General features: G+C 42.5%; 1 protein-coding gene across 2 annotated transcripts; it reads left to right on the forward strand.

Annotated features, from left to right (window-relative positions):
* Positions 1–1,425: 1,425 nt before the first annotated feature.
* On the forward strand, positions 1,426–21,418 carry TBC1D7 (TBC1 domain family member 7). 2 transcript variants are annotated; one of them, XM_068558954.1, is made up of 8 exons: positions 1,426–1,584; positions 2,923–3,079; positions 4,138–4,218; positions 7,691–7,878; positions 11,574–11,711; positions 18,035–18,180; positions 19,461–19,590; positions 20,626–21,418. In XM_068558954.1, exons 2-8 carry the CDS (start codon positions 2,968–2,970, stop codon positions 20,710–20,712), a joined length of 882 nt encoding a protein of 293 aa, XP_068415055.1. In that variant the 5' UTR covers positions 1,426–1,584; positions 2,923–2,967; the 3' UTR covers positions 20,713–21,418. The 2 variants fall into 2 exon arrangements, with proteins under 2 accessions (XP_068415055.1, XP_068415056.1); XM_068558955.1 differs by having other exon boundaries at positions 2,960–3,079.
* The last annotated feature ends 2,833 nt before the right edge of the window (positions 21,419–24,251 follow it).

Genomic DNA, 24,251 nt, shown 5'->3' on the forward strand with positions numbered 1-24,251 from the left:
TCAGCTGTGTCTAGTTTGAGCTGAGCTGGTTAAGACAGGATGGGACCACCGACCCTCCAACTGGGCATGCGTGAGTGTCTGCTTGGTGATCTTTTGAACGTGCAAAGGCCTGTAGCTTAGTCACACCTGCGTAGAATGACCTTCCCACACCTTTTCCCAATCACCTTTCCCATGACTCTGATCTCCCTGCTTCTTTATTTTTTAGCTCATAAGTCTCCCAAGCCTCTTGCCTTTCAGGGAAGCCGATTTGAGACGGTTCTTCCTCTCTTTGCTGCAAACCTTGGTGTCTCAGCGTTTGGCTTGCTATGCGTTGGACAAAACAAACCTGGCTTGGTGACAGTTCCTCTCAAACCCAAGTGGCTTAAAAACCTACTCATCTGGTGCTGCTCAGAGGGCTGTCCCTGAGACCAGTGCTGGTCTGTAACAAGGTAAGCAGAGAAAGCGTTTATAAACTTTAATAGCTATTTTAAAGAGTAATTTTGTCTGCTGAGTCTAAAAAGTTGGGGCTTGTATATCTTGTTTTTAAACTTCAGTTTTCAAAGAATTTATAGTGTTTTTAACTGAGAGGCTGAATATACAGACAGTGGTCGACCATATATGAAAATAGAACGGACCCACAACCTGCCTAGAAAAACAACCCCTTATGTACAAAAACCAGCCTAGGAAGCCAGCCTGTCTGCTAGCTGTAGAAACAACCCAGGAAGCGGAACAATAACTACTGTAGCAACTGGCCTGGACTTGATTAATAACTTACAGCTTCCCTAATTTGTATCCCTGCTTTTCAACTTAGGACCAGCCAGAGAAAGCCAGATGTGGCTAACGGATCACATAGGACACCCGGCTTCTCCTCTACCTGCAGCTTCCCCACGCCAACAGCCTCCGACGAGGGCACACCTGAAGCCTTCCCTTTTTTTCCACTATCAACCTTTCCCCTCCTCTGCCTGCCTTTGAGTTTCTGCCAAAATAGAAGTGATAGTGGGGCTCTCTCGTACAGCAAATTCTCAATAAGTTGCTTTACACTTTTCATTTGGTTGGTCATTTATTTCCACATACCAGGAAAAAGGATATAACAAAGCAGGGGTCTGCCACCGCAGACAGTTTAAGGAGCTCCATCCTGGGGTCTGCGATCACCTCCAGGGTAGGGTTGGGGAGAGCATCCCGGGCACTCACCGCCCGGGACAGCGGGAGTAAAGTAGTCGCGAGATTCTCCATACCAGGAATGAGTATGGGGAGCAGGGAGACGGGTGCGGGGAATGGGCGGGGAGCTTGAGATGCTATGTTGACTTGCATCCCGTTCTTTCCCGTGTCTGGGTTGCAGAGTCTGTGGCTCCACGGCGTGGGGGTGGAGCTTCCGCGCATGCTCTCGGCGCACGCGCACTCTCGGCACCGCCCCGTGGAGCGGAGCTGACGTCACGTCCGGCGGACGCCGCGGCTGCCGGGTTTTATTTCCTGGGCGCGGGTGTCCAGCCGTCTCCCTCCGCCCGGCCGGCCCTGGGTGGTCGGCAGGTCAGCGCACCGGGCCAGGTTTCCGCTGCCTCCCTGGACCACTTAGTCTGAACCCGGGTGTGGTTTCCACTACTAGAGGTGAAGCATAACAGGGAGAGTGGGACCTGGGGTCTTGGATCAGGGTGTGTTTACTTTTCCCGTCAGGTGGGCGCTGCTGGGCAGCAAGGAAACTTACTTTATATCCTCCCGGAGGACGCGTTTGCTGTTGCATTGCAGTCAGAGGATGGTGTCCTTAGACGGCAGCCACCGAATCGCCTTGCAGCTGTTTGGATGCTGCTTTTAAATAAATCCCACCTTATTTGGTGTTGTAATGCTTTGGAATCCTGCTTTTAAAAAACGTTTGGTCCTAAGAGCTCAGTACCCTATAGAATTCCTCAATCAAAACGAATTCTATTCTTTCCAGTGCCCGAATCGTCTCAGTGAGTATCTTGTCAATAAGGAAGACATTGGCTGTCTAGAACTCAACCCTCCCCTAGTCCCTGGGGACATCTCAGAATTTCTAAAACCTAAGGGCTGTACTCTTTGCACCGACGCTTTAAGCGTTTGGGGCAGGCAGTGCTATATTTTTTGGAGAATGCATTACATCCATTCTGTTCTTAAAACACAAACCTAATTTGACCTTTTCCTGATGACTTGCCTTCAGTCTACTGAAGGTTATTGTGAAAGAACCAGAGACCAACGAACTTTTTGAGATCTGATGCCAGATTCCAAGTCGTTATTTTGTCTCCAACTCTGTGACATCACTTGTCAACCGGCTACATTGCTGCCCCTCTTCTGGTTTATAATTTAATGCTTAATCTGTTGTGGGTTTTGAATTTTGACAATTACATTTGATAGAATTGTGCTAAAAGGAAAACTAAGTGAGGAACTTGGGTTTGTGGTTTTTTTTACTCTTTATAACTTAGTTTTTTGTTTTACAAAATGCCCATTTTAGAAAAGACAGCTAAGCCAAAGAAAGAAAATTAAAATCATCTGGAATCCTGCTGCCTAAAGATAACCATTGTTAACATTTCAGAATAGTCTAATTAAAAAAAAAATTAAAACAAAACAGTCATCATGTATATTTGGTAATCCCTTTTGCATGACATTTTGTCTGTCTTCCTATTTAAGTAACTTTTTTCTTTGGACATGTATAACGGCTGCAGAATATACCATTGTGCTAGGTTCTCTCCTAAGTAAAATAGGAGTGCTAAGGCATGAGCCTTGTGCCATCTGTTTTAGCAGCTCAGAGGACTTTTGTTTTACATCTTGGTTTTCGGCCAAGGTGCAAAGGTGACGTGATGTTAGGGTTGTGTAAAAGGGAAGGTTTAATACTGAGTCCTATGCAAGGGCAGGCCATTTATCATAGTGTATCAGATTAATGGAAAAGTTGGAGAAGATCATTAAATTTTTCATCAATTCTTCATTTGTTTCTAGGCTCACTTTTTTCTGCTCCCTATTCTGTCTCTCCAAGAATGAAACATGACTGAGGACTCCCAGAGAAACTTCCGTTCAGTATATTATGAAAAAGTGGGGTTTCGTGGAGTTGAAGAAAAGAAATCATTAGAAATTCTCCTAAAAGATGACTGTCTGGGTGAGTTTTATAAGTTAAATTTACCTTATTGGTTCTCAGTCATTCCCAGATCTTCTGAAATTAAATGTTACCTTTAAAGATGTCCAGAGGTATTGGTTACCTGACGTATTTTTTTTAGTGATAAGATGGCAGCAGAATGGTATATTTTGGGAGAAGTTAAGGATTTTTCAAGTTTATATTTCACTGAGTCGGAGTCAGACCTTTTTGAAAGGCCTCTTTAGAAGTCAGTAATATTTTTTTCTCTTATTAGACCCATGTATTTTCTTTTCTCAATTTTCAGAGGTGTCATCATAGCTTCTGGGTAAATTTGCAGCAACTCTTGCCATGATTTTCTTTTATGGAAATACTGAAACTGCATTATATATTGACATTTTTATTTCTTCTAAGCCAGTCATAATAAGGTCTGTTCTATCGCTAATTAAAGTGGAATAAACTGAGCCATAGTTAAAAACAGTAGTTTAAATGCATAGAGTGTTTTAAAGTTTCAAAAACATTTCCCACCTGACCTTTGATCCTCACTAGGCAGTCTGTGCTTTAAGTATTATAATTCTCACTTGACAAGTAGGGAAACTGAGGCCCAAGATGGTTGAATGTGGCTTACTGGTGAATGTGGGGATTTGCAGGCTGACTGTGCCACTCACCGGCGATGTAAACTTAGTCAAGGCACTAAACTGCTCTGAGCTTCAGTTTCTGCGTCTTTAAAACAATAACTACCCAACAAACTTGCGATGTGGATAAATGAAATAAGTTCTATAAATAGTAACTACTGCTGATGTTATAGTGAATGTAGTAATATATGCAAAATGCATCTCCTACACCGTGAAACACTAATTGTTTTTAAATAGCTAGTTGGAAAAAAAAAATACATAGCTAGTTGGAACACGTGGGCTGGATGTCAGTCTAGTGTTACCTTTCCTAGATTTGCTGATTGTATAGCAGCCTGCCTCTGACGAGATGTCTTACTATACTTTCGGTTTTCAGACATGAAATGCATCTTTACCTATTGTGATCAGCATGAAAAGCATCTAATCGTTTTTTTTTTCTTTTTCTTCCTCTAGATATTGAGAAACTTTGTACTTTTAGTCAGAGGTTCCCGCTCCCGTCCATGTACCGTGCATTGGTCTGGAAGGTGCTTCTAGGTATGATTTCCAAGAGTTGGAAGCTTTATCTTCAAAAATGTTGAATGATGGGATCATTGGCATCTTATCAGTCAGAAAAAGGAGGATTTCTTTAGGCCTTTTACTGAATACTGGGTCTAACCTCGGGAGCCTGAATCACCACTCACTTTGGAAGCCTGGAAGAAGGTGACCTTCAGAGGCAGTCCACTGCGTGTCACTCTGAGTGTCAGGTGACATTAGAAGAGACAGTGATGCACCTTCCTGAAACAAGGTGTGGGAAGAGCATTGGGCTGGGAAAAAGGAGAACTGGTCTGGGCTTTACTGTCAGCTTGGTAACCTTCCAGAAGATGCCACTAAGCCTCTTTTTTTTTTTTCCTTTTTTCCTTTCATCTGTAAAATGAGGATATTGAGCTAAATTAACTCCTAGGGTTTAGCTCTTGATTTGTTAGTCTGCGACTCCCAGCTGTAGAGGTATAACTTCCTAAGGAGTGCTGTCAGAATCAAAAAAGGAATTGAAGAGTTTTTACTTCCTAGAAGCACAAATGAATAAGTTCCAGTGAAGAGTGGCCGAAGAAGAAGGAAAAACAGTCTTGCTCAGTTTCTGTGGAAGAAAAAGTGTATTAGGTGCCCGAAGTGACTGGCAGCATGCCTTTTGAGCTAAGGATTTTTTTTTCTGTTATTGCTGAGCCTGCTGATGTATAAAATACCCATCCATTACTACCCTCCTTTTCTTTCCTTAAAAAAAAACAAAAGTTAGGATAATCCTGGAATTCCCTTGTGAGGCAGGTATCAATATCCCAATTTTTCCGATGGGGAAAAAGACTGAAGCTAAATAATTTGCCTGAGGCCTTATAGCCTGTAAGTGGCAGAGCTGGGATTTGAGCTCAGGTTTGTAGAGCCCATTTGAAGTTAGGCTAGATTTATAGACCTTGTTTTCTTTCCAAAATGGTACTATATATTCAGGACTTGAAAAATCTGGAGTCCCGAATCTGATTATGTAACGTGGAGTCAGCGAGGGAATGCAAGCCATGCTAGAAAGCACTGTCTGTTGCCTTTTTTGTTGTGCATCTTGCCAGCCTTTGTACACTTACTTTTCTAATAGGTCCCCGTGCAGTTACAATATGGAGAATGTGTGAAAATGACCTCAGTTTTTCCCTGAGCATTTAAAAAATCTTAGTGTTTCCAGTGTCCATCAAAGTAAATGCCTTCCAGGGGTGCCTTTTAGATGGGAATGTCGATAATATTTATATCTGCTGGGAAAGACTATGTGTCTTATTAACTGACAACGCCAGTGGATTAGTGTGAGATGGACAGTTGTACTTTGCAGCTGAGTGCCAAGGCCTGTCAGGCTGTTCATCACCTCTTTTTCGTGGCTTGCTTTAACAGGTGAGTCTCCCTTGTTTTTGCCGTTAAAGGCACTCGAGGGACTTCCCTGGTGGCGCAGTGGTTAAGAATCCGCCTGCCAATGCAGGGGACACGGATTCGAGCCCTGGTCCGGGAAGATCCCACATGCTTCAGAGCAACTAAGCCCGTGAGCCACAACTACTGAGCCTGCGCTCTAGAGCCTGCGAACTACAACTACTGAGCCCGTGTGCCACAGCTACTGAAGCCTGCATGCCTAGAGCCCGTGCTGTGCAACAAGAGAAGCCACCGCAATGAGAAGCCCATGCACTGCAGCGAAGAGTAGCCCCCACTCACCACAACCAGAGAAAGCCCATGCACAGCAACGAAGACCCAAGGCAGCTGTAAATTAATTAATTAATTAATTTTTTAAAAAGGCACTTGAGATTTAGAGCTGCCACGCTATGTTGGGAGTTTGGTTCCAACATTAACCTCCCACTGTGTTAGTCTTCTGAGCTCATCCAAGTTATGTTTCCCAGAATGTTCTTTAGAATACTGGATCTGTGGTAGTTTGCACCAAAGAGAGATCCATAGTCAAGTGTACTAGCTAATAACACTGATACTAGCTTAGTAGGTGCCATGTACTTTGAGTGTTTTATGTATGTTAATTTGTTTAGTCATCATTACAATTGTGTGAGATGGGTATTATTCTTCCCGTTCTTCAGATGGAGAAGCTAAGGCACAGGAAGGTCAAGTAAGTTGCTGAGGGTCACCCAGCCAGTTAACTGTAGAGCTAGACTTCAGACCCAGGAACTTTGACTCTGGAGCTTGGGCTATGATACAGTTTCATGAAGTTTAATGAGGCTGGGGTAAATAAAGGAAGATGTTTTTCTTTATAGCAAAACTTAAAGCCTTAATTTCATTGTCACCACTTCCCAAATCTGTTTGACTCTGGTACCCTTTTTCTCATGAAGACCCTTGGGGCTCATGTTCTGCAGAGAACATTTGGTGAAATGCTTACCTGTCCCATTTCCTGCCTCTGGCAGATAAGGAAACAAGTGCCCGGAGAGACATTTTTGAGCATCCTGGTGTTAACACCTCTGGGACTAGTTGACTGAAGGCCCATCCAGTGCTCTTTCCACTGTGTTTTCTCCATGCCATTTGTTTGTATTTAAAAAAATGTGGTTCTTGCCCCAAAGTCTAATGAGTAGACATCATGTTTAAATATATTAATGAGCATAAAATGGCATTGAAATGTAATGTAAGTTTACTGTGGTAGTGAAAATTAGAGATTTTTTTTTCCTTCTAAAGAGAGACTTTAGGACTTTGAGCAAGTTTTAGTTGTTGGGGAAGAAAAGGATTTGACCACTTGGTGGTGGTTCTAAGATGAAGGGGGTTGTGTTGTCAGCTACAGCTCCCTTAACAAAGTACCACAGACTGGGTGGCTTAAATAACAATTTATATCCTCACAGTTCTGGAGGCTGGGAAGTCCAAGATCAAGGTGCTGGCCAATTTTGTTCCTGGTGAAGTGTCACCTCCTGGTTTGCTGTGTCCTCACACGGCAGAGAGAAACCACGCCAGCCTCTTCCTTTTCTTATAAGGGCACTAGCCCTGTTGGATTAGGGCCCCACCTTATGACTTCTTTTAACCTTAATTACCTCCTAAAGGCCCTGTTGCCAAATATAGTCACATTGGGGGTTAGGGCTTCAACATATGAATTGTGGAGGTTGGGGGATGGGAACAATTCCATATTAGGGGCTAAGCACCAGCAACTGGAGATAGGCCTTTAGCAGCTAAGGGTGGCCCGAGGCTGACAACCGTAATCTTGAATTAAATCATTATTGTAATTGGTGTGATTTATCTTGAATTTATGTGGCACATTTATTCAAAGGCTTTATGATGTCGTTTCATTTCTCTTTAATATCAATGATGTAATTGCCATTCGAATATTGATAGTATTTAAAATTTGATTTATAGTGTGAATTTCTAAAAGATAATCTATACGGTAACTAAATATTTGTGTGAGTTCTAGTCTAATTGTGGTAGGCAGCTTCGCACAGGATTCTCTTTCATAGAAGAGGAATTTGGATTGGTGCCTCAGTATTTTGCCCTCTTTTTTTTTTTTTTTTAAACCCACCCCGGGTCTCTATAGGCATCTTGCCTCCACACCATGAGTCCCATGCCCAGGTGATGATGTATCGCAAGGAGCAGTACTCCGATGTCCTTCACGCCCTGGAAGTCATTCGCTTTATCAGTGATGCCACACCTCAGGTTGAAGTCTATCTCTACATGCATCGGCTGGAGTCTGGGAAGTTGCCTCGAAGTCCCTCCTTTCCACTGGTCAGTGGTGCTTTTGTTTGACCCTTGGTTCAACTTTAGACTGCTCCATCTGCCAGCCTTTGTTTGCATTATGTTTTACCTTAGAAACTTTCAGTGGCTCTTCTTTGTAGAATAAAAGCAACACATCTTTCCCAGACGTTCATAGCCCTGTACATTTTGACCCAATCTCCCTAATGTTTTAAAATTTTGTTTTGAAGTAATTTTAAAGTTATAGAAAAGTTGCAAGAATACTATCAAGAAATCCCATATACCCTCTATCCCGGTTCCCTAGTCATTAACATTTCACCATGTTTGCTTTGTCATTTTTTCCTATATATGTATACATATTTTTTTTCCAAACCAGTTGAGAATAAGACGTAGACATGGCATCCCGTTCTTTCAGATTCCTGCAGTGTATACTTGCTAAAGATGAGAACACTCCCCTAGGTGACCATAGTTCTGTCATCAACACCAAGAAGTTGACATTGATATAGTATTAACATCTAATCTTCAGACTCCATTCCCGTTTGACCAATTGTCCCAATATTGCCCTTTATCTAAACAATGGAAGTTATGGTTCAGAACTTATCAAACTTTCAACTACTGGTTTTACCATTTGTTGATGATTTAAAAACTTTTTTTTTCTGTTTTAACTCTTCATTTTAAAATAGTAGAAAAAAGTTGCATAAAGAGTTAAGTGTTCCCATATACCTTCACCTAGCATCCTCAAATGTTACATCTTAATTATACTCTGGTTATTTATCAAAACCAGAAAATTAGCAGTGATACAATACTATGAACTAATCTATAGGTGTTATTGAAATTTTGCTGACTGTCCCAGTGATGTTCTTTTTCTGGTCCAGGATCCAATCTGGGATCATGCATTACGTTTACCATGTCTTAGTTGCCTTTAATCTGGAACAGTCCCTCAGTCTTCCTCTGTCTTTCATGACCTTGACAGTTTTGAAGAGTACTGGCCAGTAGAACATTTCTCGATTTGGGTTTGTGTGTTTACTCATGATGAGAATCTAGTTATGTGTTTCTGGCAGGAATTCCACAGAAATATGATACTTATTACTCTTGCTGCTAACTTTGATCACTTGGTTAAGGTGGTGTCTGCCAGGTTTCTTCAAGGTAAGGTTGCTATTTTCCCTTTGTAATTAATAAGTAACTTGTGGGGAGGTACTTTGAGACTGTGTAAATATCAATCCACTGACTCTTGCCTGAAACAGTTTTTACTGTGCTGATTGCCAAATGGTGATCTTCTAACTCCTTCGTTCCTTCTGCATTTATTAGTTGACTTTTCTGTAAGGAAGAGTTTTCCCTTCTCCCTCATTTATGTATATCAGTATGAATTTATAGATTCCTCTTTTATTCAATGGCCTATAATTCATTACTACCGTTATTTTGATGTTAAAATTGTCCCATATTTAGCCAGCAGGAGCCCCTTCAAGCTGACTTGTGTGTCTTTTTGACAAGTTCCCATCATTTTGAGCACTTTCTTACTTTCTGGCACAAAAAGACATTCCAGGCTCATTTTGTACTTTCCCTACCCCAGGCTTGGAATCAGGCTTTTTTTTTTTTTTTTGAGTATTATATCTAGAAACCAAGAACAGGGCGCTAGGTATGCTCATTGTCTGTGGTGTGTCATTGCTTCTAGGCCCTCTCAGCAGACAGCTAGGAAATATACACACACCTATGTGTTTATATATCTATCTATTTCTATACTAAAGACCCTGAGTTAATGCCAAAGCTGCCAAGTCCTTTCTAATATCCCAAGTTCATTTTAGCCCTCACCCTTTTTATATTTGCAGCTTCCTTCTCTGGCAGTTGCAGTGAGGCTAATGGAAGCCTCGTCTTATTTGTATTTATTTCTTTGCTCGTTCCTCTGTCTGTCACCACCATGGCCGGCCGCCTCTCCGGCCCTGGCCTGTGGGCCGCACAGGCCTCGAAGTCACTGGCTGCCTCCTTGGCCCTGACCCCTCCTTGGCCTCAGGCCCACAGGCTCCAGCCTGCTTTATAGGTTTCACCTTTGACAAACTGCTCACTCTGGTTACTTGGACTGCTTACTGTTTATAAAGGGAAGAGAGGGGGGAGTGGAGGAGGGCAGGCAAAGTAATGACTTATAGCTCTTGGGCTTTGGCTATTTTAATACAACTTGCAATTCGCTCTAAGCATTTTAACTTTTGGCTAAAACAGAGTGAATTGTTCAGAAGAGGGATTTGCCTGCAAACTGTGCTGTTTTGTAATTTTTTTGGTGGCTGTTGCTGATTGCAGTCTGCCAGCACAGCAGTTTGAACTTCCATGTGTTCTTTCTTTTTGAGGTTGCTTTGGGCCCCGTGGGCAAATCTTAGGTCGTCCACTTTGATGAAGTTTATCAAGAGAGAACATTCCTGAAAATAGTTGGAACCCTCAAACTTTAAATTTTATTTCCCATTGGCAGAATGCAGTTAGCTGATAGTACTACCCAAGTTCCTAAACTGTATATGAAGTTAGGTTAGATTATCCATTAGCTCAAGAGATCTAGATGGTAGGTTATCGTTTCCACCTCATCCCCACTCAGCTTTCCAGGCTTGAGGTCCAGGCACCTGTACTGTGGCCTCAGGCTGACATGCTGTCCAAGTTTTGTTCTGGGCTCAAGTCTCCTTGGTCACCAAGCCCTAGAAGCTGTATTTTCCTTATCTTTTAATGAGACTGTGTGACAGTGCTCGGCACAGGGCTGGGCACATAGAAGCTGACTTCGGCTGGAGGACGCTGGTCCTCTTAGCTGTGTCTCAGAGTAACTGGGAGCAGCATTGAGGTGCCAGGTTCAGGAGCACCCAGCACAGCGCCCAGGGCTGGGTGGGAGTCCACAAAAGGAGACTTTCTGCTATTCTTGACATTTTGTAGAATGTTAATAATTGGAAAGAAGGCCTAAAATGCAATACTTCTGTTAAAATAGGTATTTTGGTTTTAACTTGGGACTTCTTAGGGGAGTAGAAGGAAACTTTTTAGTTTCTTTTCAGTGTTAAAAATCCTTCAGCTGTTAAACCCTAGATGAAAATGTAAAGCTTTTGGTGTAAGATATGGTGTTAGAAAACAGATTTTTCAAGTGGATTCCAGTTTTTATGAGATTTCTTTTGAAATTTACTTGAGGGTTTGCTTTCATGTTCTGAGTATTGACACAAGGCTTGAGAAATGCCATTCTTCTGAGTCCTAAAATTCTGATTCTAGGGCCATTTTTAGCTTTTCAGGTGCTTAAAGATAGAACAAAAATTTAAAGCTATGTATGAATGCTTTGAAATAAAATGCTTATTAGTCCTTTTGGGGTCATTTAATGTTTGCAAATTATTGACAGAGGTCTCCAGTTGTTTGCTGTTTATCACTTCTGTTTGAAAGGAATTCTCCTCCAGCGCAGAGAATACTTCTGGGTGTAGAGTCAGCCCTTACTTAGGGTTTGTGTTGACTCTTTGGCCTTAATGTTAGAAGTTGGAAAATCTCTGAATGTTCAGCTTGAAACCTGAGTGTTCAGAAGCAGCGCTGACTCCGATTCCTCTGGTTACTCATCCTCATCTCCCCTTGGTCATCTTTTTAGTGATCGACTGTGCGCTCTTGGTCCCACTTTGATTTATTGCAGGTCCTTCAGAATCTAGGGAGCAAGGCTTCATTATTATTAAAGAATTCTGTATTTCTCTCTTCTACCTCCCTCTTGAGAGTTATTATTATTAATCTTGCAGGAGCCAGAAGATGAAGTATTTCTTGCCATTGCTAAAGCCATGGAAGAGATGGTGGAAGATGGCATTGACTGTTACTGGCTCACCCGATGCTTTGTGAACCAACTGAATAACAAGTACCGGGATTTTCTACCCCAGCTGGTGAGGGATGATGTTATGGCTGTTTTGGGGAGGGCATGAGCAATGGTAATGGGGGTCCTCAGGAAATGGCCTTTACCTCCTGGTGCTGCTACAATTATGTGTGGACCCTCTGTGGTGGGAATCGGCAGATGCCTTCTGTAAAAGGCCAGATGGTAAATATTTCCAGCTTGGTGGGCTAGGTGTGTATGTCTCTGTTGCAGGCACACAGCTCTGCTGTTGTCACACAAAATACATAAAAGCATGGTTGTGGCTGGATTTGGCCTCCGCAGGCTGTAGCTTGCCCACCCCCCGCTCTATAGTATTCCTTATCTTGATCCAGAATCCACTGACTTTAGCTAGAATTACCCGTCTGTACTAAGATTTAAGTTTGGCTGTGTAGAATGGGAAGCCCAAGTAACAGAGGCTTTGTCTTCTCTCACGTAAGCAGAAGTCTGGAGGCAAGGCAGCCCAGGGCTGGTGCCACAGCCATCGTACGGCCAGGGACCCAGGCTCCTGTCCTCCTGTTCTAGCGTTCTCAGGTGTGATCCTTCCTCTCGTGATCACACGACAGATGCTGGAGTGACAGCCGTGACATCCCTGTTCTAGGCAGGAAGGAAAGGCAAAGACGAAAGCAAAGGAGGAGAAGTGACAAGCCAGGCCTGCCTGTCTCCCTTTAACAGACTTGCCTTCTGCATGACTATCGGCGGGCAGGACTGTGTCGCCAGGCCGCCCCAGTTTGCAGTGGAGCCTGGGAAGTGTGGTTGGTTCGTTTTAGCCGGGCACCTTGTGATCTCACATTAGAGTCGGGACTCTGTGAGGAAGGCAGCCAGTGGTCTGTACACTCTGACTTGGGAATCCGGAGACCAGAGCTTGTGTCATCAGCACAAGCCAGGGGTCCTTTGCCATTCTCTTTGCCCAGTGTTTTCCCTCATTTTATAAAAACGAGTCTTTTTTCTTAAGTCATTGAATTGTTTCACTTGGAAATTCTGTTGAAAGCAGTAACCATGGTACAGGACGCAGGGTCAGGTGCGGGACACAGGTCAGCCGAGCCCTGGAGATCCATCCCTGCTCTGTGTCCGTTAGGGTGGTCGGCAAGACTCTTCGGCCCTCAGCTTCCCAGAGCACTGAACAGGAGTGTTTTTTATGTACTTGCATTAAGTAAAATTTGATTTTTAGAATTTTGAAATTTAATTCACTTAATTTCAATAACAATAAAGCATGGCATTGGAGCATATGTAAATGAAATGTTAGCTGCCTAATTAAATCAAGAGGTCCGAATCATACTGTGATTTAATTAGCTTTTCTTATTATTGGAGTAAATGCAGTAGCATTTTGATAGTTTGTTTAAAAATTCATTATTTTTAATAACACAAGTAACAGACACATTCTCGGAGTATTAAGTAATCCAGATGAATCCAGTGTCGTCATAGACCTGCACCAGCACCTCCCCTCCCCCACTTTCTAAGTCGTAGGCATTGTCACCAGCTTGGTGTGTATTTGTCTAGACTATTTTATGTGCATTGGAATGGATGGGGATGTGAGTGCATTCCCATGAACACGTGTGTGTGTATGTGTATATGTATATAACATATATATATATATAATTTTTTTTTAAATGTAAGTATTATCATACTGTTCATACGGTCCTACAGTTCTTTTTAAAACTTAATGTCTGGGAGCTTTTCCATGTCAGTACACATAGGTAGTTTTCAGCCCTGACTTCCTATTAGTACCACCTGTGAGCTCTTAAAAATGACCAAACCAATAAAATCAGAATCTTCAGGGGTGAGGCCCCAGAATTCTACTTTTTTAAAACTCCAAGTGATTCTGAAATGAGGCTAGGATTGAGAGTCGCTCATTTCGAACCACTTTAAAAAAATTCTCATAGTATTTTCTGGTAAGAATTTGCCCTAATTTAATGTAAAGGCTCCATGCTGACAGCCCCACTCCGTGTACGTGATGTGTTCCCATGTGTGTATGTGTGCGTGTGTCTCTGGGGGGGTTACCTATACAACAAATGCTCAATTGCAAGAGACATATTTAAATTTGTTAACTATCAGGTTACTTACCCAGAAGTTGTACCAATTTCGCTTCCCCCAACAGTTTATGAGATTTCCTGTTTTCCACCCCATTGCCAATACTTGATAGTATCACTCTCTCAAGATTTTGCCAATCTGATAGTGAAATGGTAGCCCATTTTAGTTTCCATTGCCTCATTTTTGAGTGAAGTTAAGCAGCTTTGGGTATGTTTATTGGTCATCGTATTTGTCTACCTTTCTATTTTGTTTCCGTCTTTCCTTTTTTTTTTTTTTTTTTTTGGTAAGAATTATTGCTATATGCTGGATATTTATCCTTTGTTAATAAGTTAAATATTTTCTCTGAAAATATTTCTCCCTGTTGTGTAAAGATGTAAAGATTTGATACAGTTGGATTTATCAGTATTTCTTTTGCTGTTTTGTGTCTTAGTTAGAAAGCCCTTTCTAATCCCGAGATTTAAAAACAAGTTTTTAAAAAGCTTCTAACTTTTAAAAATATTTGAACATTTTAAAATTTAGTCCTTTAATTTGTGAAGGACTTACCTTTGTGACTGGTATCAGACGCAGACATGACTCTGTTCCTTTTGTGGTTAACTGCAACACAGCTTCAGCCAGCACCCCACTGCCCTCTTCCTCCTTGCTCTGGGTAACAGTTTGAGAACATGATTCATGCCAACCAAGACTAAATTTGCTTTACTGATGAATTATTTCATCTTAACACATCTGTTTTTACAGATGAGGAAACTGAAGCACAGAGCAGTTAAGTAACTTGTCCAAGGCCACACAGTTAATAAGTAGTAGAACTACCACTTATACTGTTTGTCAGTTCATTCTTTTTTTCACAGATTTGAATGCCACCTTTATCATGTTACTAGGTTTATGTATATATTTATCTCTTTCTGGACTCCCTTTTTTTTTTTTTTTTTTTCTATCAAGGTATTTGTCTGTTTCCTGGCCAGTACCATATGACTTACTTTAACTTCCTAGCATATTTTGATAGCTGGTAGGGAAATTTCCCTCTTATTGTTCTTTTTCAAAAATGCCTTGAGCTTTTTTTTTTTTTTTTTTTTTTTAAAGAAATGAATTTTAGAATCGACAAGATACTTAATGTTCCCATGTCCCCTGAACCTTAACTTCCCCATCTTCAAAAAAGGGGTTTATTTTCGCATGTACATTATAGTGCCAAGCACATAGTTTTTTATAGTTGCAAATTTTTTTTTAAAGTTCTGAATGTATAAGGAAAGCTAAATTTCCTTTGTGTTGCTGTTTGATTTAGCCATCAAGTGACTTAAAATTTTTTTTTTTTTGTGACTTAAACTTTTAAAGTCAGGTTTTAAAAAAAGTTGTCTTTAATTAAACTTTGTTTAGTCCAGCTTAAAATTTTTTATTGTTGTATACTAGATCTCTTCTGCCTAGCTTCTTGTTAGTTTCTATAATCTTGTCTGTCATCTTTTCAAATTTTTGTGGTTTTACCAAATTTGTTATCACAAAGCATAGGTTGTTTCATAATCCTGGGGAAATGTGCACGTGATAGACAGTGACGTGCTTTTGACATCCAAAGAAAAAAATATTTCTGGAGATGATACCTTTATGTTGTAGTGTTCTGATTTATAGGATCACATCACAGCTTTCCTCTCCATACAAGCTTTTGGAAATTCTCTTTGATGAGGCCTCTGATTGCCAAGGAGAGTAGAGGCCAGCTTCAGTGGTGTGACATGGAAGGTCTCTGTTGTTCTCTTCAAATCAGACTGCCTTTAAGCTATCTCAGTCCTAACTGTGTTTAGTCATTAAAGTGAGTGAGTTTTCTTTCCTTGCCATTGATATAATTTTTAAAAGCTGTCCTAAAGAGAGGGTTTTTTCTTTCTTTTTTTTTTTTTTTTTAAAGGGAACGCTATTTATTTATTTAAATTTTTTGGCTGTGTTGGGTCTTCGTTTCTGTGCGAGGGCTTTCTCTAGTTGTGGCAAACGGGGGCCACTCTTCATCGCAGCGCGCGGGCCTCTCACTATCGCGGCCTCTCTTGTTGCGGAGCACAGGCTCCAGATGCGCAGGCTCAGTAGTTGTGGCTCACGGGCCTGGTTGCTCTGCGGCATGTGGGATCTTTCCAGACCAGGGCTTGAACCCGTGTCCCCTGCATTGGCAGGCAGATTCTCAACCACTGTGCCACCAGGGAAGCCGAAGTTTTTTTTTTCTTTTAATAAACACTATTAGCAGCCTCTTCCTAAGTTTAATATAAATTCCTCTCAAGGTGGTTAAATCTCTTGTCAGGTTTTGCCTTCTGTTGAGGTATGCTTTATTTCCTTAAAAGTAAGTATATGAGGGTCATGGAAATATTGGAAATAACCTAAATGTTTTACAGTAAAATATAAATAAAATCATCACATCTACCATTTCTACCATTTGCTGTGTCCTAAAAATTTCAGGCAGTATAAATGTCATCTTGCACTAAAAAGAAAAAAAAAGCACACATGGATATGTATTTATATTCACCCTCTTAGATTTTAGCAGTAGCATCTGATACACGTTTTTCTTCATCCTGCTTTATTTTTTTTTTTAACATAATATATGCTGGGGATTATGCCATAAGCAGTATATAGAGACATTCCTTATTCCTTTTCACAGCTGCATACCACTCCATCCTAGTTTATTCAACCCATCCTCTGTTGTTGGCTAATTGAGATGTTTCCAGCCTCTTGCTGTTACAACAGGTGAATAGCTTTGTGCATGTATCTTTTTGTATATTTGCCAGTATATGTGGGGGATAGATTTCCTAGAAATGAATTGACTAGATCGAGGGGTAAAGGCATATGTTACTTAGCTAGGTTTTTTTTCAGATTCCTCTTTGTAGAGCTCATGCCCTTCTGCATCCTCATGATCAACAGATGAGAACACCAGTTTCCCTGTAGCCTCGCCAGCCTGGTGTGTGTTGTTGCCAGCATGATAGGTGAGAAAGGGTACCTCACTGTAGCGTCAGGTCGCATTTCTTTTATTATAGCCAGGTTGAGCATCTTTTCATATGGGTTAGAGCCATGTGCATTTTTTCCTATAGAGGTTTTGGCATTTTCCTTTTTTAGAAGCTCTCTTTATTTAGGGATATGTATGCTTTAAGCTGGACCAGATATTAATACGTGGCCCTCTTTGCCTGGCCAAGTCCTGTCCCTTCTTCGTGGGCCAGCTCAAACGTCAGCTCTCCTGGGAAACTCTTTCTGGCTTCTTAAGTATGGGTTAGGATTCCCACCTGGATGTGCCCATTGTCTCTGCTTATTCCCATCATATCATCCCTGCCCTCAAGGGGCTTCCAGCCTGGTTGAGAGAGCTGCAAAGAGCTAACTATAACACACTGTAATAAAGCTATCTTACCTTTTACTCCCTTCCCTATATATGTAGCACAGTGTCTGGCTACGGTGGACAGTGTAAGGGTTATGAATTGCCTCTTTGGCAGAAGTACAGCGGTGCAGATATTTAGTAAAAAAAAAAAAAAAAAATTGCATTTGGCCAGGTGATATGGGATCTGGTTGTGCCCTTCTGGATAGAGAGTACAGACTTGAGGGTTTGACCTTAGGATCCGTGCTTTGCCAGAGAACCCTATAAATACAGCAAACCCGTCTGGGAGCCAGCTCTGTTAGCTCCCAGTCTTCTCGTGTTGGCTGCTGTGTAACCTTACATGGGAGAGGCTGCCAGACGGAACCCCAGAGCATTGTCCCCCTGTGTTATTCCTGTACCTCCCCGGAATTCTTGTGCACATCTTGCTGGGGACAGAGCTCCTCCTCAGGACGTCCCTGTTGTCTGACCCTCCCTGCCAAGTGCAGAGTGCGCTCCACGTGGGTCAGCGTAGGTGGCATCAGTGACTGCTGGGCCCTTTTCATCTCCATTCTTCCTAGTTCCCTGTCCCCGCTTTAGTCCCGCTCTGTTTCTTTGGCCGTACCCTTGTCCTTTCCCTGAATGTCTAACCTACTGCCTTAGAGCAGCCAGAACGCGGGCCTTTCTTAGCTCCCCAGAGCAACTGAATTTTGCTTTGGACTTTTGTCTTAGGTTGTCGAATCTGGCTAGCACAATTAGGACTAACTAGGGTGACTAACTGTTCCTTTTAGCCCGGGACTGTCCCAGGAAACCCCTTAGTCCTGGACGGTTGGTTGCTCTGGTTAGTGCTGACCTGGGAAACTGCTGCCTCACCAGTGACTTAAATGAGTCTGAAGCTTTGTTTTCTAGCATTTCCTGTGTTCAGCATGTACACCTTTTCATCACAGGCTGTAAGATCAGGTAACAATATGTCACAGGAACTGAGTAATCTCTTCCTGTTTAATCATTAGCCAAAGGCTTTTGAACAATACTTGAACCTGGAAGATGGCCGACTGCTGAGTCATCTGAAGGCGAGTTCTGCAGTGTCCAAACTTCCCTATGATCTCTGGTTCAAGAGGTGCTTCGCCGGGTGCTTGCCTGAATCCAGCTTACAGAGGCAAGTATTTCTTTCAAATACGGACTGCAGGCTCAGAGGCAGAAAAATCCTGTGTTCTTTTTTTTTTTTTTTTTTTTTTTTTAACGTGATCATCTTGGAATATAAATTTGCTTTAGAACAATACAATAATTTGATGCTAACTTCTCCAGCAGTTAACATAACAACACATGATTCTGCTTATTATATATACAGTTAGAAACATTGGAAATATCTCATATTAATATAAATATTAAAAATGTTAGAACATACAGTTAGAGAAATTGAAGGCCCTCAATGTGTTCGATGCTGTTCAGTATTCCCGTATGAAAGAGTATCCAGGAGTGTATGTGGGCTTTTCCAGAAATGGAGCAGGTCCTAGAGAAAATGTTTATTTCTAAAGTAGCTGAAGGCAGTGAGAGACTTGAGACTCAAACTCAACTCTTCCATCAACTTCAGACGTGTTACGGGTATTTCGGTGTCCTGGACCACCCCATCCACAACTTTGCAGTTGAGGAGAAAGGTAAATATACAGAGGACATTACAAGACAATGCAGTTGGCATGTATAGAATAATACCAACTGTAAGAGTTTATAGGAGTTATCAGAATAGTTATTTTAGAGTATATTCAATAACTGACTCCTTAATTAAGGAACTTAAACCACTGGAAAATGAAATTGAATTTATCATTTCATTTGCTGCTTTTGTTGTTCCTTACCACGTAATGACTGTATTAACATTACAAAATGTTAGTAAAATCTAAGCTTTGGTTTAGGACTTTGCTGCCCGAAAATGTCAGTTTTGAAACATTAGGGAATTGGCATACTGGTCAATTCCTAGCAGAGCAAATATTGATACTTTCTAGCGATCATTCCTTTTTTCCTTCCACTGCTGATTGTGTCTGAAATAGATTTCAAATGGCTGATCTGTGTTGTTTTCCTTGATGATGATTTCTTCATAGCTCTTCTCTGAAGCTCATGCACTCAGCCCTCTGTATCCGCAGATGCGCATATGCGGATTCAGCTGATCCTGTGCTGTGTTTATAATTTGTGGTTGGTTGAATCCTTGGATGTGGAATCTGCAGGTACAGAAGGCTGACTGTACCACCTCATTTTACACAAGGAACTTTGAGCCTCCACGGATCTTGGTATCCACAGCAAGTGAGTCCTGGAACCAATTCCCTGGGGATACCGAGGGACGACAGTACTTAAGAGAAAATGTAATTTGATTTAATTTTGAAATTTGAGCTGTTTAGATAGATGTAAACTTCAAACTCGTAATTTGATTATATCTTTACTTTGCAGGGTTTGGGATAAAGTTATAAGTGGATCCTGTAAGATACTAGTTTTTGTAGCTGTGGAAATTCTCTTAACCTTTAAAATAAAAGTAATGGCACTGAACAGTGCAGAGAAGATAACAAAGTTTCTGGAAAACGTAAGTGTACTTTGTTGTATTTTAATTTTGAATCTAGAAAGGAAGTCAGTTTAGCAAGCCAGATTTTTCTATTGCATTAAATTATTTCAGAGACATAGTGTAGTTTTACATCATAAGAAACAATTTTCCCCTGAAAAAGTTTCAAGTTGGTCTGTGGATGGTAGTCCAGTCCCTTGGGGCCAGTGGTCTGAGCATGTCTCCACGAGTGTATGCACCTGGGACTGGAGTCGTGTCCCCTGATGTGACCACTAGGAGGCTTGTCAAGAAAAGGAAGAGGTGGGATCTTTACTTTAGGGTGAGTGATCTTTGTTGCTGGAAAAGGAAACCTGATGTTTTGAGGGATTTTGTAAGTCCTTTCATTTCTGTTGCTATCTCTGGTAGAATCCCAGTTGGATTTGTTAATGTGCTGAAATGTAAACTTAGAGCATGTTGAAAAGGGTCTAAATGAATCTGTTTTTCCCTGTCTTTGTATCTTAGAATACCCTTAACCAGGCAAAAAGAGGTGGATGTAAAGAGACTTAGGTGTGAGTGAATTTCACTGGACCCCAAATCTATATATTTTAATCAGTCAATGTTAACAATTGAACAGTGGCCCGGTAAATAAGTACTAAGTGAATGTATGTTGGATCAAAGAACCATCATCGTTGTAATAATTAGTGGCTCACAGTGCCAGGGCCACTGCTAAGTATTTTTTGTGAATTACCTCATGTAACCCGGTAAAGAGCCCTGTGAATTGCGGCTATCATTTGCCCCATTTTAGAGACGGGGATCTGAACCCAGGGAGCTCAGATAACCTGCCCAGGAGTCCACAAGTAGTGGGCAGTGCAGGGTTCGACCCTAGGCAGCATGACACGACTGCTCCTTACTGTGACCTCAGGTGGCGCGTGAAACAGATCCTGGCAGTAGCCTCCTGTGCGATCACTTTCTGAAAAATGGTGAAAACTCCAGTGGAAATGAGATTTGTACCAGAGTGAAAATGAGGGAGATACTGAAGTCGGAAACACACATTTCAGAGACTGGTTTGCTTGTTCACAGATCCCCCAGGACAGCTCGGATGCGATTGTGAGCAAGGCCATCGACTTATGGCACAAACACTGCGGGACCCCGGTCCACTCTGCCTGAACATTCCTGACATTGTGGACAGTCTGCCAGGCCTGCCCAGAGGGCTTTTCTGGGACATGATCTACTAAACTGATAATAGGGTTCTCACTTTGGTGCTCAAAGTGTAATTGTTTTCCCAGCAAAATTTATTTAAGATACCTGGAGTTGCTGTGTTGTGGAATGGCATCTTCTGATTACACAGAACTACAGAGTTCAACTCTGAATAACATTTTTAAAAAAATTTATTTTATTGAAGTATATAGGTGATTTACAATGTGTTAATTTCTGCTGTACAGCAAAATGATTCAGTTATACATATATATACATTCTTTTTCATATTCCTTTCCGTTATGGTTTATCACAGGGTATTGAATATAGTCCCCTGTGCTTATGCAATAGGAACTTGTTCTGAATAGCATTTTAAAAGGGTTGTTTGAAAATAGCTCCCAGTTTGTAAAGCAGTTGAGTCAGGGTGGGTGGGTGCTTGAGTAAGCAGGGTGTAACCAAGCTTGCCCTGCTCCTCTCTACTTAGCACCAAGCTAGTTACTTTATAAGGTCTATTTCTGGAATGACGAACAACTTCCTTATGTTGACAACCCGGATTCGGCTTTTGTTGATACAGTACCTGTTGAAATCTAAGCTGACTTTCTAAATCTTCTGAAACCTAAATCTGCTTTCTGAGACTTTGTCTTGCTAAATAGGTTTAAATAAAGGCCTTACATTTTTTTTTTTTTCTCTTTGTGCCAGTTGGAGTGAAATATTACTGAACAAAATGTGTCTAAGTTTAGCTGCTAAGAGAGGACTTGTTGATATTTTGCTGGACTCATGCTTTTTCTTGATGGGACATTAAACGTTGGGTGAACATCAGGGAGGACTCTGCCACCGGAATAGGAACGGGTGAAAGGGCAGGTTCAGGTTAATAGCTAATGCCCACCCCCCTACCCCGGCCGTGTCCTCCCCTGTGGTAACTGTTGGTTGGACAGTTGCAAGCTTTGAGCTGGGCGAGTGAGACGGGGCCGTTTGTTTGAAACTGATTCATGCAGCTGTCAGACCTGCAGGAGCCCGAGTGGTGAGTTGGATTCTCCACGCCCCCATCCCTCCGCCCAAAAAAGAGGAGCCGATGGAATTACGGAGCTGTCACTCTGAGAGTTCAGTCCCTGCCTAATGTGTAAAATAGCTGTTGAGAGAGTTCAGAGCACACGGAGTTGTTGAAACCAGCTGGCACGTGTGTAAAGTAACATATCCAAGAGTGTTTAATTTTTTTTAATCAAAAATACACTCATAAGAAAACTTCTTAAAGCAAACTGTGCTTACAGTTAATACTTTACATTTATCCAGTGATCGCCTCTGCCCCGAAGAACTCTGAATCCAGTAGGGGATGTGAGCAAAAGCGCACGAGAAGGAGTTCCTGCCGCACTTGTCCGCTACCTAGTGAGTGAACGTGGGGTTTACGTGAAATTCACCCAAGTCATAAGCGCTTTACTTCTGTCTAATTTACGAGCCACATACTGTTACAAACCATAAAAGTTTGCACAACTTTTTGGTAAAATAAAGATTATAAGGTTAAGTGATGTTAGTGAATCCCAACTCCAGAAAGAAGAAAAGAATGAGCAGCCTGTCAGCAGGAGGGTGGTCCTGAGGTGGGTGCTCCTGCTGTCTCCCACCTCGGCACTGGGAGAAGCAGGGGCAGGCTTCACAGAGCAGGGGGGAGGGGGGGGGAGAGGGAGGGAGTGCACCTGCGGGGGAGGGGGCTGAAGGGGCTGGAGTTCCGCTTAAAATTCTGGTGAGGGTCCAGATGAGCCACAACGGAAGGCTATTGCCCTACTGCTGCGGGATAGAAAGTTAAATATTCTGCAAGTACAGTATATTCTGTCAAACCCTGTTTGGTAAAACCTTGCCTGCTATAAGGTGTGGGCCTTGGGTGGTCTTGTTTTGTTTTGTCAATCTGATTATCACACGTTTTCCGTATCAGACGACTAAACGGCTCCATCTGGGTGGAATTTAAGGGCCGCTGTAGGGACACAGAGTAGGTGAGGATCCAATTCCATTTCAATATCAGAATTGTATTTTACTGAGAGTGCAGTAGTTTGAAGATGTTTCTGCTCACTGCCTGCTGTGAGAAGCACAGCTCCTGATGGCCCCACGTTCCCTTTATTCGAGACATTTTGTCTGGATACTGCAGAAACCCAGGGTTTCGGTTGTGGCCAAAACTATGGTGGCTAATACGTGGGGTTCTCCCCCTGCCTTGGAGAACTGGGGTTTAACGTTACTAAGTTGAGTTTCTAGTTCTTCCTTCTTTACAGTGTCGCCTTAAACATAGATGAGAGAAGCTCTAGATCTGAGGGCAGGGAAGGTTGGGGTGGGTGTGTGTGGCTTTTGCCTGATGAGAAATCAAACTGACAGATTGTACATACGCAGGCTTGTGTGTACGTGCCTGAGGCCACTTCAGGAAATGAGGTCAGGGTTCATTAGAATGAAGTGCTTTTGTTGTTGTTAACGGAAAGTTTGCCTGAAAACTGTGGGCAACCCTCAAGTCACACGATGTGTGGAAAGAGCTCTAAAGGCCTGCATCCTCTTTTGTTCTGGGTGTGAGACATGCTGGCCTCGTTTTGAATTGCTGAAGCATCACCCTGGGCTCCTACCGGCCCCGTCATGTGGTCATCAGCTCCCCACTGTGACTGGGGGTTTAGTTTTCCTCCCTGAAAGTGCAGAATGTGGAATGAAGTCTGTGCAGATGGGGAGGGTAAAAATAGAGCATGTGTGCCCAGGACTAGGTCCGAAGATCAATCTCCTGCCCTAAGTGACAGCCTCTGTGAGCAGCGCTGTGAGATTTGAGCAGGAGGGAGGCGGTGTTCTTCAGCCCAGGGCAGCCTCTGGGAGGGGTTAGGGGTGTGGATGGCTGGCAGGGCCTCTGGCTCTGCCTTTTGCATCCTCCAGTGGTCCCAGAGGAGAAGCAGCTTTTATCTTCAGCTGGGTGTCCTGGGTTTGGAAGGCCTAGAGGCCGCTTTTCTTTGCCTTGACAGGTGAAAAGGTGTCTTTGTAGCAGGAGTTGGGGACCTTTCCTCTGGTGGATGGAACAAAGAGCTGTTTCTCCTTTAGAATCTGTGCCAAGTGAAACTGCTCGTGGCTCCTGGCAGGAGGCCAGATTGAAGAGGTGGGGAGGGGTGGGTGGGTGGAGGAAGGGAGTGATGTGAACAGAGGGGGGAGAAACTTTCCCGGAGGCCTGCAGGGCAGGGTTGGGTGCTGGCCCCTCACTGCCTTCCTCACCAGTCACTCCCTTTCCTTTTTTTTTTTTTTTTTAAATTTTATTTATTTATTTATTTATTTTTGGCTGTGTTGGGTCTTCATTTCTGTGCGAGGGCTTTCTCCAGTTGCGGCAAGTGGGGGCCACTCTTCATCGCGGCGCGCGGGCCTCTCACTATCGCGGCCTCTCTTGTTGCGGAGCACAGGCTCCAGACATGCAGGCTCAGTAGTTGTGGCTCACGGGCCTAGTTGCTCCGCGGCATATGGGATCTTCCCAGACCAGGGCTCGAACCCGTGTCCCCTGCATGGGCAGGCAG

Source organism: Eschrichtius robustus, chromosome 12 (assembly GCF_028021215.1).
Source record: "Eschrichtius robustus isolate mEscRob2 chromosome 12, mEscRob2.pri, whole genome shotgun sequence".
In the NCBI taxonomy this organism is placed as follows: domain Eukaryota; kingdom Metazoa; phylum Chordata; class Mammalia; order Artiodactyla; family Eschrichtiidae; genus Eschrichtius; species Eschrichtius robustus.